At 29.4% G+C, this 14,689-nt stretch overlaps 1 protein-coding gene across 1 annotated transcript in view; it reads right to left on the bottom strand.

Annotated features, from left to right (window-relative positions):
* The window catches only part of LOC142327858 (vacuolar protein sorting-associated protein 11 homolog), an 81,486-nt gene that overhangs the window by 48,129 nt on the left and 18,668 nt on the right, over positions 1-14,689 (bottom strand). The window contains exons 3-5 of the mRNA XM_075371211.1: positions 13,799-13,947; positions 4,291-4,524; positions 83-236 (exon numbers count right to left, since the gene is read on the bottom strand). Coding sequence (XP_075227326.1) covers positions 83-236; positions 4,291-4,524; positions 13,799-13,947 — 537 coding nt within the window. The remainder of the gene's footprint in view (positions 1-82; positions 237-4,290; positions 4,525-13,798; positions 13,948-14,689) is intronic.

Below are 14,689 nucleotides of genomic sequence, written 5' to 3'. Positions count from 1 at the left end.
TCAAATACATATATATATATATATATATATATATATATATATATAAAAGCTATATTGATACTATAAACCTTAATTTAATTACCTTTCTTATAACATATGATGGTTCAAGGCTGCCAATAGTTTTTATATATTGTTCTATTGCACCGTTATGATCACCTTTGCTATATAAATGATCACCATACTGCCGAAAAATATCAATTAAACCTTCTGTATCATACTGATGATTTTTAGCAATCCTAAAAAATGAATAATAAAATACAAATAAAATTTTTTTATAAGAAATTAACTTTTAACCAAATAACTTCAATCACTTTTAAGGCAATGAAAATAAAATATTTTAGGCAAATGATTTTAATGTTTTAATTGTCATCTACTGTATTAATTATTGTTGCTGAGTGCCTGCCACATATTTTCTAAGCAAAGTTTAGTGCTGTGAAAATTCATGTAACCCTTTGTTATCTGGTGTATCATTTTTTATGCTCTCAGAAGTGTATAACATCATGTAACCCTTTGTTATCTGGTGTATCATTTTTTATGCTTTCAGAAGTGTATAACATCATACAAAATAATTTACTTCAAATAACTGTAGCAGCAAACTGAAACTGTCTCTTATCTAACGATTATTTTCTCAAATCATATGATGCTGAAAAAACTAGAATTCTGATTTCTAAAATAATTTAAAACATGACTGACAGCTAATTTAGGATGCTAAGTACACTTCATGATTACTGATTTACGCATTTCATATTATTTTTTTTTAAGCAAAGAAGGAATATATTTAGAACAACAAACTCAGCAATGCACAAATTGCTTCTTGTCTTTATTAAACGGTAAATGCACACATTAAGAATGAGACAGGTCAGTATAAATAATGATACTCAAATAATCTCAAAAATTTATATGTGAAAGTTAATTATTAAACACGGCTCGTTCTCTTAAATAAATTCATTTATAAATGTAATAATCAATGAATCATAATCTTAATAACTATCACATGAAAATAAACAAGAAGAAAACAAAAGTAATGAAATGTAGTAGAAATAACAAAGATGGACCACTTAATGTGAAAATAGGAGGAGAAAAGATTATGGAGGTAGAAGAATTTTGTTATTTGGGAAGTAGAATTACTAAAGATGGACGAAGCAGGAGCGATATAAAACGCCGAATAGCACAAGCAAAACGAGCCTTCAGTAAGAAATATAATTTGTTTACATTAAAAATTAATTTAAATGTCAGGTAAATTTTTTTGAAAGTGTATGTTTGGAGTGTCGCTTTATATGGAAGTGAAACTTGGATATAAACTTGGACTCATAATTAGTATCACTCATTTTCGTAACGCACAACAAAAACTCGTTTCACGAAAAGTTTGTTTACGTCTCACATGACAACAATAGATTAAAAATATAATACCTAATATAAATCAGGTGTTCATATAACCATAAGTTTACTAGTAATTTTACAGTTTGCCACTTTGGCTGCCAAAAAAATCTAGTCTCATTACTTTATTTACAGACCTCGTATATATAAAATTATATGAAATTCAACATCTACTGGCGCTTCTCTTTATCACTAACTTTGGTCGTGTTGCTGTCATGCTCCCCAATAAGCTCTACAACACAAAAAAATGGCGTCAATTGCAAATCATAAAAAGGGAAGGGTTTAAGGACAATAGCTTATTTATAGCTTTATTTAATAAATAATACTAACATTTCAAAACAAACCAAAATCAAATGGATAAAACATTTCGAAATGCGCAGTAATATTATTGTCATTCATACACAAAACGGATGCAAGATATAATTCTATCTCCATGATACTTTCACTTTTTCTCATCAAAGTTAATGAACTAAAATTCTGTAAGAAATTCATTTAACAAACATGCTACGCACAGTGGATCGACATGCATGTTTGAAAGATGTAATAAAACGGGAAATTGGAACAAGCTGTTTTCTATTATGACCTGAATCTCTTACTGAAAAAACTGATTCCTTATTTAAAATACGCACGCACAAAAAACCATCAAAAAATCTGCATATTTCATCTGTTTTAATTTAATTTTACGAAATAAACATTTCATTACTTTCCCTCACTATTTTAATCTAAATTTCATATCTATTAACTGATAATATTCAGCTTTACTGAATGAAACAAAAGCATTTAATGCATTATTTCAAATGTAAAGATTTAAATTTGTACAAACGGTTTATATCTGAGGTACAAACAGGAGAGCTAATTAAAAATGTTTTAGAGAATATTAATGTTCATTTTACAGCTAGTCTCTACGGTAAACAAACAGGAAAAGATTTTTGAAAGTGTATGTTTGGAGCGTCGCTTTAGATGGAAGTGAAACTTGGACGATTGGAGTATCTGAGAAGAAAAGATTAGAAGCTTTTGAAATGCAGTGCTATAGGAGAATGTTAAAAAACAAACGGGTGGATAAAGTGACAAATGAAGAGGTATTGCGGCAAATAGATGAAGAAAGAAGCGTTTGGAAAAATATAGTTAAAAGAAGAGACAGACTTATAGGCCACATACTAAGGCATCCTGGAATAGTCACTTTAATATTGGAAGGACAGGTAGAAGAAAAAAATTGTGTAGGCAGGCCACGTTTGGAATACGTAAAACAAATTGTTAGGGATGTAGGATGTAGAAGGTATACTGAAATGAAACGACTAGCACTAGATAGGGAATCTTGGAGAGCTGCATCAAACCAGTCAAATGACTGAAGACAAAAAAAAAAATCTTAATAAAAAAAAATAAATATCACAATCTATAAAATTGAAAATATACAACTTTTTTGAAAATAATAAAAGGTAACAAATGTTTTTGTAATCTTTCAGAAAAGTGAAAAAAGTTGACAATCAATTGAATCTAACTGAACAGATTCAAAGATGATAATAATGAGTATTACAAAAAGAGTGCACTTCTTACAACCATGTTAAGTTATATGTCAGTAAATTTTCTATTTTTCTATTAATCAAATTGTATTCAAGATACAATTTTAACTGCATAGAGCAGTTAAAATAGCCAAATTAAGCAATGTCAATTCAGACCATTTTTTGCAAGATGCTATCTATGTGATTTTTCAAGGATGATGTATTCATTCAATTTTGTGAGACTAGAAACATACTGAATCAAACAGGCTCAGGCTGACTACTACTGTTAACTGTGGAAGTCCTTGAGGATATATAAGAGCACTTAACTTGCACACTCATAAAATTTCTTAGAAATTATCCTACCAGACCGATCTAGTAACTGCTTTCAGAGCTACAAGAATGTTAAATTACATGCTTACAATGCTGGTCTTGTCCATAATATCAGAGGCAAACAATGTTAAACATATACAGTATTGTCATAAGTTTCAATCTGTCTCTGGATAAAAATGGGATTGAGCAGCTGGATCACATTTATTTTGATAACCAGACTTCACTTCATCTGGAGAACTAAACGAACAGTAAAACCAACATGGAGCAATGAAAATCTTCACAATTTTCATGAATCATTACACACAAAAAATTCTCACCTGGTGTGTAACATGCTGTGGCCATGCGCTAAAGTTTTCTAAAAATTATAAATGTGTACATTGTGAAATTTATCATCTCTTGATCTAACAGTTTATTGCACTGTTTGAAGAAAAATGAGTAAGACTATTGGTTTCAGCAAGAGAGTATTACCTGTTGTACTTCTAATAATGCAGTTACCATGCTGCAAGAATTTTTTCTCATAATTTGATTTCAAAAGGCTTGTGACCGCTAGCGTTTTAGATGTCATACCACCGGATTTCTACTTTGGGGTATTTAGTTTTCAAAATAATTATTATCATTCACTTGATGGACTCAAAGCAAACACGTTTTCAAATCAAGAACTTTAAAACCCATCTTTAAACTTTGCTCTGAAAGTATATTTCACACATTAGCAACAAATATTAAGAAAGCTGGCTGCTGCATGAAACTAATAAGAACTTTTATCATAAAAAGATTATAAATTTATGCAAAGGTAATAAAATTTTGTCAATAGAAGGGTTAATATACAACTCTTGAGTATTTAACAAAATACAGTGTAAGGTTGAAGCTGTTCTTGCTAAAGAAAAATTTTAATTAAAAAAAATATTGATACAATGATGGAGACGATAAAATAGCATCACAATACACTACTAATTACATACTGTCCTAATTATATCTCTAATTACATCTTAACAAAGTATATAAAAATATAAAATTAAAATAGGAATATTTCTAATAAAACTATAAAGTAAGAATATATGGAAAAACAATTTTTATATACTGTTACCTGATTGAAACATCATATAAATTTTTCTTAAACAGTAGTGCTAGTTTAGATTGGAGGTCTTTTTCTGCAAGCTGGTACATTGAATGTGATCCAGTTACAATATAAAACGATCCCCATTCAGTAAGAACAGCTTGAACTTCTTTCAGTGGTACTGAGAATACAATAAACTTATTCTGAATATCAAGAACCGTTAATGTATGATGCGTTGGTTCTAGTTCTGTGTTTCCTTGGTTTCTAAAATCAAAAGATGAAAAAAATAATCCATAACAAAATAAAAATAAGAAAAAACCTAAAATAACATATAGCTATATCTGTATAACTTAGATGATTAAAAAAATATTTGTTTGTGTATGGCTATTAATATTAGGAAGACCTCAAAAGACTGTTTTATTTTATCATAAGAATTCAGACACTTGCTGAGGATTAAATTTTTAGCTTAGAACCAACAAAGATAGAACTAGCAATGATGATAGAACTAACAAAGTCACTGATGCAATCAAAGAAGTATAAGTGACCTTAAGAAAACAAAATGTGTAAAAATACAAATGAATAAAAAAATCCAAAATGATTGTAGAAAATTGCTAAACGCAAACACATATAAATTTTTTTTTTTTTGTCTTCAGTCATTTGACTGGTTTGATGTAGCTCTCCAAGATTCCCTATCTAGTGCTAGACATTTCAGTATACCCTCTACATCCTACATCCCTAACAATTTGTTTTACGTATTCCAAACGTGGCCTGCCTACACAATTTTTTCCTTCTACCTGTCCTTCCAATATTAAAGCGACTATTCCAGGATGCCTTAGTATGTGGCCTATTAGTCTGTCTCTTCTTTTAACTATATTTTTCCAAACGCTTCTTTCTTCATCTATTTGCCGCAATACCTCTTCATTTGTCACTTTATCCACCCGTCTGATTTTTAACATTCTCCTATAGCACCGCATTTCAAAAGCTTCTAATCATTTCTTCTCAGATACTCCGATTGTCCAAGTTTCACTTCCATATAAAGCGACACTCCAAACATATACTTTCAAAAATCTTTTCCTGACATTTAAATTAATTTTTGATACAAATTAAGTAGAGGATTTTAGAAAGAAGCAAAAAATTAATGACTTATAAAAAGCTGACAATTTGATAACTCTTAAGCATTTTTGCAGTAGTACAGAGTTTAAAATTTACTCTTCTCCAATAATAAAATTGAAAATTATATATACTTTTACAACTTTGATATTGTCTTTCTTTAACAAAAATTGTAATAAATTTTCTAGTTTGAATTATAAAGTAATTTCAAAGTAACAGAAATTCATATAAATCTTTTCTAAGTTAGAAAGTGCAGTTAAAGATACCACAAATAACAAAATTTTGGCTATCTGCATTAAAAAAAAATAAATGTTTTTTAATTTACCTCCAATAGATCAATCAATGTTGAACATTGTTACCACATAAAAGAGTCTTATCTAAAAGAAAATACAAATAACTTACTAGTTATACTTTGAAACATAAAGTTAAACTTCACCTAATTTGTTGAAGAAGGGTAACCCCGTAACAAATCCCCTCCATATCCTTATTTATTACGATAATCATTGAAAATTGCTCCAATTTTGACGATTCAAATGGAGCAACTTTGATTGCTCCAAAGGTTGGAGCATTCAAAAGTTACAAAGAGTTATAAAAAAACGAATGAGGTGTTTTTTAAAGCCTTTCATAATAATATTTTAATCATACATATACTTTTTATTTTTTATTAAGCTAAAAAAATGATATAGAAAACATGAAACCAATTAAAAAAAACACTTATAAAAAATCACTAAAAGTTTAAAATTAGATAACTATTTTGATTTCCAAGCAATCATCAAGAAATATTGAGGAATGAACAATTAAAAAATTAAAATAAATGAATGAAAATTATAATAATAAACAAATAAATTACAAATTTTATAGTGAAAAATAATTTTAACTCCAAATTTAACCAGTTGTTATCTGTAATCCAAAATCACCTTTTCAGTGTGCTTTTTTATTTTTATGATAATGTTAATGGACATACACCAACAAATATACATACAGAATATTGTAACCAAGCATTTAGTAGCTTTAAACTTAAGAATTCTCAAAATGTTAAGGAATACAAGTTGCTTCCAACAAGAAAAGTAATTTTTTCACTGTTTTACTGTACTTTTTCCACTCTTTCATAAAGGGTGTCTAGGGTAAAGGTATCCAAAGGTAATGGCCTATATTTAGAAAATCAGTTGTTCTAATCTCTTAAATGTAGGCTCAATCAACAGGAAATATCTCCAAAATTTGTTCTGCATACTCTTGAGGTCAGTAGAATAAGCATGTGCAAGCAAGTCGACTCGCAATGCAACTGTAGTCAGACAAGATGTGGACCTCACAACAGAAGGTTCAGTGCATACTTTAGTTAGTGAAGTTTCAATCAATGCAAATAAATTTGGGTGTAGGATGACCAATATTCCATTCAGTTCTATACGCCATTGAACACGCATAACTGATTGAAACTTTGTTAACCAAAGCATGCATTGAACTAAAGCTGTGAGGTCCACATCTCGACTGACTACAATTGCATTGTGAGTCAGCTTGCCTGCACTTGTGTATTCTACTGACCTTAAGAGTATACAGAACAAATCTTGGAGATATTTCCTGTCGACTGAGCCTACATTTAAGAGATTACGATGACTGGTTTTCAATAGGTCATTACTTTTGGTTTGGATACCTTTACTCCAGACTAACTGTAAGGAAAGTAAATTGGTGGTAACAAAGCAAGTTTCACCTGAAACATAAAGTAAATGTGTTGTAAAACAATGGAAATTCTTGCATTGATTATAAGAAATAAAATACATCTAAATCCATAATAGTCCTACAATTTGTAAGTTTTATCTAGTTCTATTTAGTTAGAATTGTTAAAGTAACTGATGTTGTAGGCTATAGAAAATGCTTGAAACTCAAAGGAATAGAGGAATAACCAGTCAAATAATTGATGATAAAAAACATTTTTTTAATTTTTGAGAACTGAACTTCTCAATATTCAGTTAAAGAAAGCAGTGTTCAGAAGCTAGTGTTCATACCACTTAGATAATCTCTTCAATCATACTACTTATATTTTGGAAATCAAATAATTCTGATTGTAAGATAAATAAAATAAGTGTGATAATCAATAAACTAATGAACGTGAGAGAAATACTACCCAAATTTCTAATATGGAGCTGAATTTTCTAATTGATATTTTTTTCTGTAAACTTATTCCCTTCCTAAGTTCACAGAAAAGTTCTGCTAGTTTATTGAAAAAAAAATTCTCATTCTAATTAATAAATTACATTTGACATTATCAATTACATTTTACTTTATCAATGTACAATACCAAAAATTAAAATTTTTTCAAGCTACATGTAAAACTACCTGTTATGTTTCCTTAGCAAATCCAGATTAGCTTAAAGTGTAGCAAATTATAATGAAAGTTTTAATCATACATATGAAAGGTAATTTCTATTTATTTAGAACACTGAAAAATATAAATAAAAAAATTCAAACTGAAAAACTAAAAACAAAATTTATAGAGCACTTATTTTTAGGGAGGAACTTCTACCACCAATGAAATGTTTAAAAACTTTTAAACCGTATTATAACTAATTTTAAAAATTTCATTTCAATGGGCTGAAAAAGTAAAAACATATAAAGCAGATTTTTGGGGTGAAAGTGTTTTTTAAAGTTAAAAAAATTCTTTTTTAGTATTATTTCCAAAGGTATTCTTTTTTGAAAAGTTGAAAAACAAGCACAAAAAAAGACATTAATTTCAATCATTGAGATACAAACTACACACAATTTCATAATTTCTCATTAAACAATTCTTGACACATAAAGCCTAGCAGAAACCAATAACATACAAATGTGTGTACCATAATTATGATAATTTAATATTTTTTGAGTCAAAGTAGTTCAAAATGTAGAGAAATACCAAAATCATAGCAGACCATCTATATGTACAATATAATCTACATTATATTGCTAAGAGAAAAGGTGAATCTACAAGAAACAATCTTAGAAATCCTAGTTTTAATACATAAATTTACCTAATATATGAATTTACTTTAATGCTTGGTCCACATTTTATACTTTTTTGCGTAAAATTCTTAAATTAAAAAAGCAGATACTGCCTTTTTGCTTAGTTCTATATTAGTCATAAACTAAAATAAAAAAGCAGGATGAAATACTGCTTAGCATCATCCTAACAAAGGATAAACCATATTATATAACGTATATAGTCCCAAAAATAGTTTGTTTGAAAACCCAGTATTATAAATGTGTTTTGCTAAGCATTATTATTTAAAAATTATGATCTTATACAGCAACAAATACATGAAAAAAAAATAATTTCTTGTATTAAAAATATATTTATTATTTAAAATATAAGATAGGATAATAAAAAAAAAATGACCAATGAGATTTATGAATATTTACTTTCATGAACATATTTATTATTTAGAAATTTTTTTAAACAAAATCGTACAAATCATTAGGAATTAAAATAAATTGCATATCATATTAAATATATATAAAGAAATAGACTCTTAACAGTATATTTTCAGAGGAGGGTGCTAAAATATTATAACATACATATGTAACAGTTTGCAATGCCAAAGTTATGCCATGCTCTACCAGTTTATCAGAACTGTAATTATAAGAAATAATTTTTTTGAATATACAATAAAATAAAAAGGTGGAGGAATTACTAAACTGATTAGGATATTTCATAGAAAAATACTTAGTATACTCTTATAACAAAAATTTTTTTTACAATTTTATGGAATGTACTAACCAATTTAGTGACAAAATTGGATTTCAAAAGACTGATGTACAAATGTGTACACATAAGGTTGTGAAATTATAAGAAAAAAATGTTGCTTAATGAAGCTTACTCTTATAAAGTATTGGGAGTATGAAAAAAGTTATGAACATCTGCTAAATTTTTACAACAAAATAATCAACTTTAAGGGTCAGTAAAAAGGTTAAAAATCTTTAGTACTGTTGGTAAAAAAAACTATTAAAATTATGAACTTGTAAGGCAGAAGAATATGTCTTACAATCCTGCCTAAGGCAGAAGAGGAACAAGAATCTAGTGCTGAAAAAAGAGGCAAAGCATGGAAGAATGAGAATGGAGAGTTGAACACAGCTAAATACTCAATGGTCAAATAGAGACCATATAAGACTATTGATAAGGATACTGATTTTAATGTTGTTCAACAGACAATCTATTTGTACTCTACCTGTGTTGAAAGAGAACAGTACCTGTTGAATTATCAAACAAGACATATGGAATGTCACTGAACAATGATTGAATCAAAGTCAATGGAAGATTTGTCACGGGTTGATTTTCCTTTACGAGGTTAACAAGAGTTGAAATAATGGTACAGAAATGAGTAGATAGGAGGAGGAGCAGAAAAATTAATTAGTTTGTTAGAGAAAACAGCAAACCTAACATAAGTTAGTGAAAAACCAATGTTACTGATACAACAATTTTTTGATACAAGTGATACCGTTATAATTTTAAATGAGGAAAATGACACTGATGGACTGGTGGAAAATTTGACATTAACTATACAATTGTGTTCACTATTTAATTGATCGCAAAGATTGTTTCTATTTGAAAGATGTTTAAAAATAAAAATGTAAATCATAAAATTGTTTTATTTCATCAAATTTTATAATTATACTGAAAGTATTATATAAGTAAAATGTAAATGTGACTGTGAAAATGCTCATCTAGAACAAAACTAAAATTTAGTTTTCCCATATTTTTGAAGAATGATTTCTAGATTTTTCCAAATGCACAGTGGGGCCAAAGTGTAAAAGGCTGGTTAAAATTAAAAGTTAGTTTGTTTACTGGAAACTTGATATCAGAGTTTTTGGAGTTGCTGATTGCAAATCTGAAGTCAAAAAAATGAAATTCAAAATGACTGGTAGAAAATTATATGAATTTCATTGAAAATCAGTGTCCCCCTGAATACTATTCAGTAACCCCTAAATAGTGAATTTTAAGTAAATAGGATGATTTAAAAAAATACTGATCTGCCATATTGGTTCTGCCATTTTGTTTTTCACCACTCTAATATCAAATTTATAAGCAGCAACCTCAAAAACCCTCAAGTAGCAGTTTTCATCCAAATTGCAGAACGTTAATCCCATCTTGTGGTTACTTTTGATTTCAAATTGGGTGGAAAATAAATTGCAAGATTTCATGTACACTAACATACAAACATACATGCATATAAACAAACAAACAAATGAGTGAAGTTAAATAAAACCATGTAAAATACAAACATTTTTCATAATAATGTTACTTTTGTGTATTTTTATTGTAATTACCATATAAAAGAAAATTAAGTCAAACATTTTTAAATGTATTAAACTGAAATATTCATATTTTTTATCATACACACTTGAAAAAAAACACGTAGGGCAGCTTTAAGCAGCTGATTTTTTTTCTTAATCAAATAAAAATGAAAACTATAAATTACAGAAGATTTCCTTTATGAACTCTGAAGCAGGTATACAAGATTCCCCTCTTCTGATCCCTTTCTTTTTCTGTTTAGCCTCCAGAACCACCAGTATTACTTCAGAGGATGAGTGAGGATTATATGTATGAATGTAAATGAAGTGTAGTCTTGTACAATCTCAGGTCGACAATTCCTGAGATGTGTGGTTAATTGAAACCCAACCACCAAAGAACATCGGTATCCATAAAATAGTATTTAAATCCGTATAAAAGTAACTGCCTTTACTAGGATTTGAACCTTAGCACTCTTAACTTTGAAATCAGCTGATTTGGAATGACGAGTTTCACCACTAGACCAACCCAATGGGTTCTTCTTCCGATCCCAGTTTACAGCAATTCAACTATTCTTCTACCTAACCCAATTATCTGAATCTTTGATATGCGACTTCATTCTTCAACTTTTGACCGGTTTTTTGGATTTGGTCTCAGTGTGAGGTGGTGTAGCAATTTAACTAAATTTTTATATACAATACTATATACAAAATTGTTTGACAGGCAAACTTTCCTAGAAGTAGCTTTGATTTTCAGGGAGAACATCCTTTAGCACTGAAATAATCTATCCAGTTTGTTTCTACCAAATCCAGCTGCTGATGCTAGTCAAGAAGGCAAGCATCAGGTTCAGATGGTCAAGTATCAGTTATCAGGTGTATTATATTCTCCATGATAATATTCAACTTACAAAACTTCTAATTTTCTATTCTAAACCCCAATAAATTTACTCAAGAGAAATGAGTAATCAAATTATGATGCTAATACCATACATGTGTAAAGAACTAGACTACCTGATCAACTCGTAATGAGAAAGCAGTATCTGGATTGACATTTTAAACAATATTAAGCAAGAAAGAAATGTGTGCTAAGCAAGAAAGTAGTATCTACTAAGCAAATTCTGCTCTATCTCTCTTCCTTCAAACATGTAGGTACTGCTTTCTTGTAACATTAGAACTTATTCTGGATAGACATTTCTCCTTTGTTTTTCATTAATGGTTGTGTGCAATCATTTTAGTTACACGAATGGATTCCTTACGGTCAAAAACATGGGAATACACACAACTCAAAATCTACAATTTTATAGATACTGCCTACATACTAAAAAGATAATTTCACAAAATTCTGAAAAAAAAATTATGAACATACAATGGTAAATTAACAAATTAAACAAAACATGTAGGCCATTAAATATTTATTTCACATGAATATGAAATTAAATATACATTAGTAACAAAAAGTATATTTACTACGGTGAAAAAAACATTCTCAATTAGAATCTATCATTCAGTTATTTGTTAATACAAATAATTAACAAAATGAATAACAAAAATTTCTTTGCATCAACACAGTAAGTTTATTTTGTTACTGTATAAATATATGCAATTTGTGTAATTCATGATCTAAGCTGAGTACATAAAAAATTAATTCTAATACTTTTCTCAAAACAATTGAGTACTAACTCTAAAGCCAAAATTATATCTCAGAACTGTCAGTAGATTGGAAGTAAATAAAATTAATTTGAAAAACATTTTAACATATAAGCTCACACAGATTTAAACACATACATATACACATTTTTTTTGTATTAAATTAGCTGTATTTTATGTATGTATATTTTATGGTAGGATCTTCAGTTTTTAAACATTTTTCAAAATGATGTTTTTATTGTTACAAAAATACATTTCAACGCAAGCATGATTATCAGTCGCAATTAAAAAAAATTTATAATATTTTATTGTAAACAACTGGTTATATTTATTAATAAAAAATATACGAGGTGTGTGAGAAAAGTAATGATATTGGTAACACTGCGAGCGAACTGGCAACGCTGTGTCTACCGGTCTGTGCTAGACCGGTTTGTTCATCCTTCCCACATGCTCAGTACGAGTTTCAACTCCATTCAGCCAACACATTATTTTTGACAGCATCATCACTGAAGTTGTGTTTTTGTTGTGTTATGAAAATGGAGCATCGGAATTTAGAGCAATGTTGTGCAATCAAGTTTTGTGTTAAACTTGGGGAAACCGCAAGTGTGATCTTTGAAAAGTTGAAACAGGCCAATGGGAAACATTGCTTATCAAGAGCACAAGTTTTCCGCTGGCACAAATCATTTCTGGAAGGCCTAGAACATGTTGAAGATCAACCTCACTCAGGGAGATCTTCAACTTTCAAAATCTGACAAAAACATTGAGCGTGTGAGGGTCTTGTGAGATCAGACCATCGTTTAACAATAAGGATGATGAGTGAACAGTTAAATTTAAACACTTTCACCATACATCAAATTTTGACAGACGATTTGGACATGTGGAGGGTTTGTGCAAAATTGGTGCCGAAAAACCTCACAACGGAACAGAAGGGCAATCGAAGAAACATGTGCATTGATCTTCTTGAGAGGATTGACAATGACCAAGAATTCTTTAATTCTTTATACACGGTACTGTGCATAAAGAATTTGTTCCTCCAGGACAAAGGTGTCCTTGAAAGGCTCAGGAAAAGAGTGATTCGCGTGAGACCAACATTGCAGACATGTGGATGCTTCATCATGAAAATGTCCCGTGTCACACGGCCATTTCCATCAGGGAATTTTTGACCTCAAAACACATTCCTACGGTTCTTCAACCCCTCCCCCCCCCCCTATTCACCTGATTTGAGTCCTTGTGACTTTTTCCTTTTCCCAAAATTTAAACATGTCTTAAAAGGACGTCATTTTGGAACTCTGGAGAACATTCAAAATACTGTGACGGACAAGTTAAAAGCCCTACCAGTTGAAGCCTTCCAGTGCTGCTACCAGGAGTGGGAACAACGACTCCGCCGGTGTATAGCAGCCCAAGGCTGCTATGGTAAGTAAAAAGTCAGTCTCATTACTTTTCTCACACACCTCACAAACATATTATAATTAGAGTAAGGTGGCATAAAAATAACATTTTCTGAAGCATAGTATTTAAACCTTACCCAATGGGAGGTGTAGTTGAATTCTGAGATTTCTGTTTAGATTCTTTAGCAACAATCACGAGGTAACATCTGAACCACTGAAGCATAATTTTTTCACCATCAATAGCATAACATGGTCCAAGACCATCAGTTGTATAACAGTAAATTGCCTGAATAAAAAAAAATCATTACAATCTTATAAAATATAAGTATTATAAGTTATTTCACATAATACTAAAACCTTCTGAATCAGACTATAAAAGGTGAACTGTAATTGTAACAATAACAAAATTATACTTGTAAAATTAGAATAATTATTCTAATTTTTCATTACACAATTGTATTTATCTGAAGTGAAGAAAATATGAACAGAAAATAGAATTACTTTCAAGATAGTGGTTCCCTTTATTGTTCACTATTTTTTTTATTTTTTACCATTAACTTCGATATAATCTTGGAAGTAGATCTTTCTTTAGCAGTACTCAATGAAAAACTATAAAAACATAACCTACAAAAAGGATTTGATTGAAATAAGTGTAATGTTAGTAAAACAAAAACATTATAGCAACTGAATATGGTATTATACCAATTTGAAAATTAACCCAGTTTTGAAACTTGTATTTATTTTGTGCTAAAATTCATATTAACAAGACTGATGCTGCTTTCAATTTCCTTCTGTCAGTGTGCTAATCTTTTAACCTCAACATAATTATTATATCCTTTGTCATCACTATCTTTTATAAAATCTAATCTTTATCTCTGACACATTTAATCTTTTACAAGAGTCCAACTCTTCACAGAATTATGCAAAAACCTTTTTTCTTCTTCTATTCATCTTAAGACCTCTTCGTTACATACTTCATTAACTCATCTAATATTTTATGTCCTCTTACATAACACTTCAAAAACCTC

The sequence above is a fragment of the Lycorma delicatula genome, chromosome 7, assembly GCF_047948215.1.
Source record: "Lycorma delicatula isolate Av1 chromosome 7, ASM4794821v1, whole genome shotgun sequence".
NCBI lineage: Eukaryota > Metazoa > Arthropoda > Insecta > Hemiptera > Fulgoridae > Lycorma > Lycorma delicatula.
The sequence above is the reverse complement of the archived record's forward strand: the minus strand, read 5'-3'. Positions and strand labels throughout refer to the sequence as shown.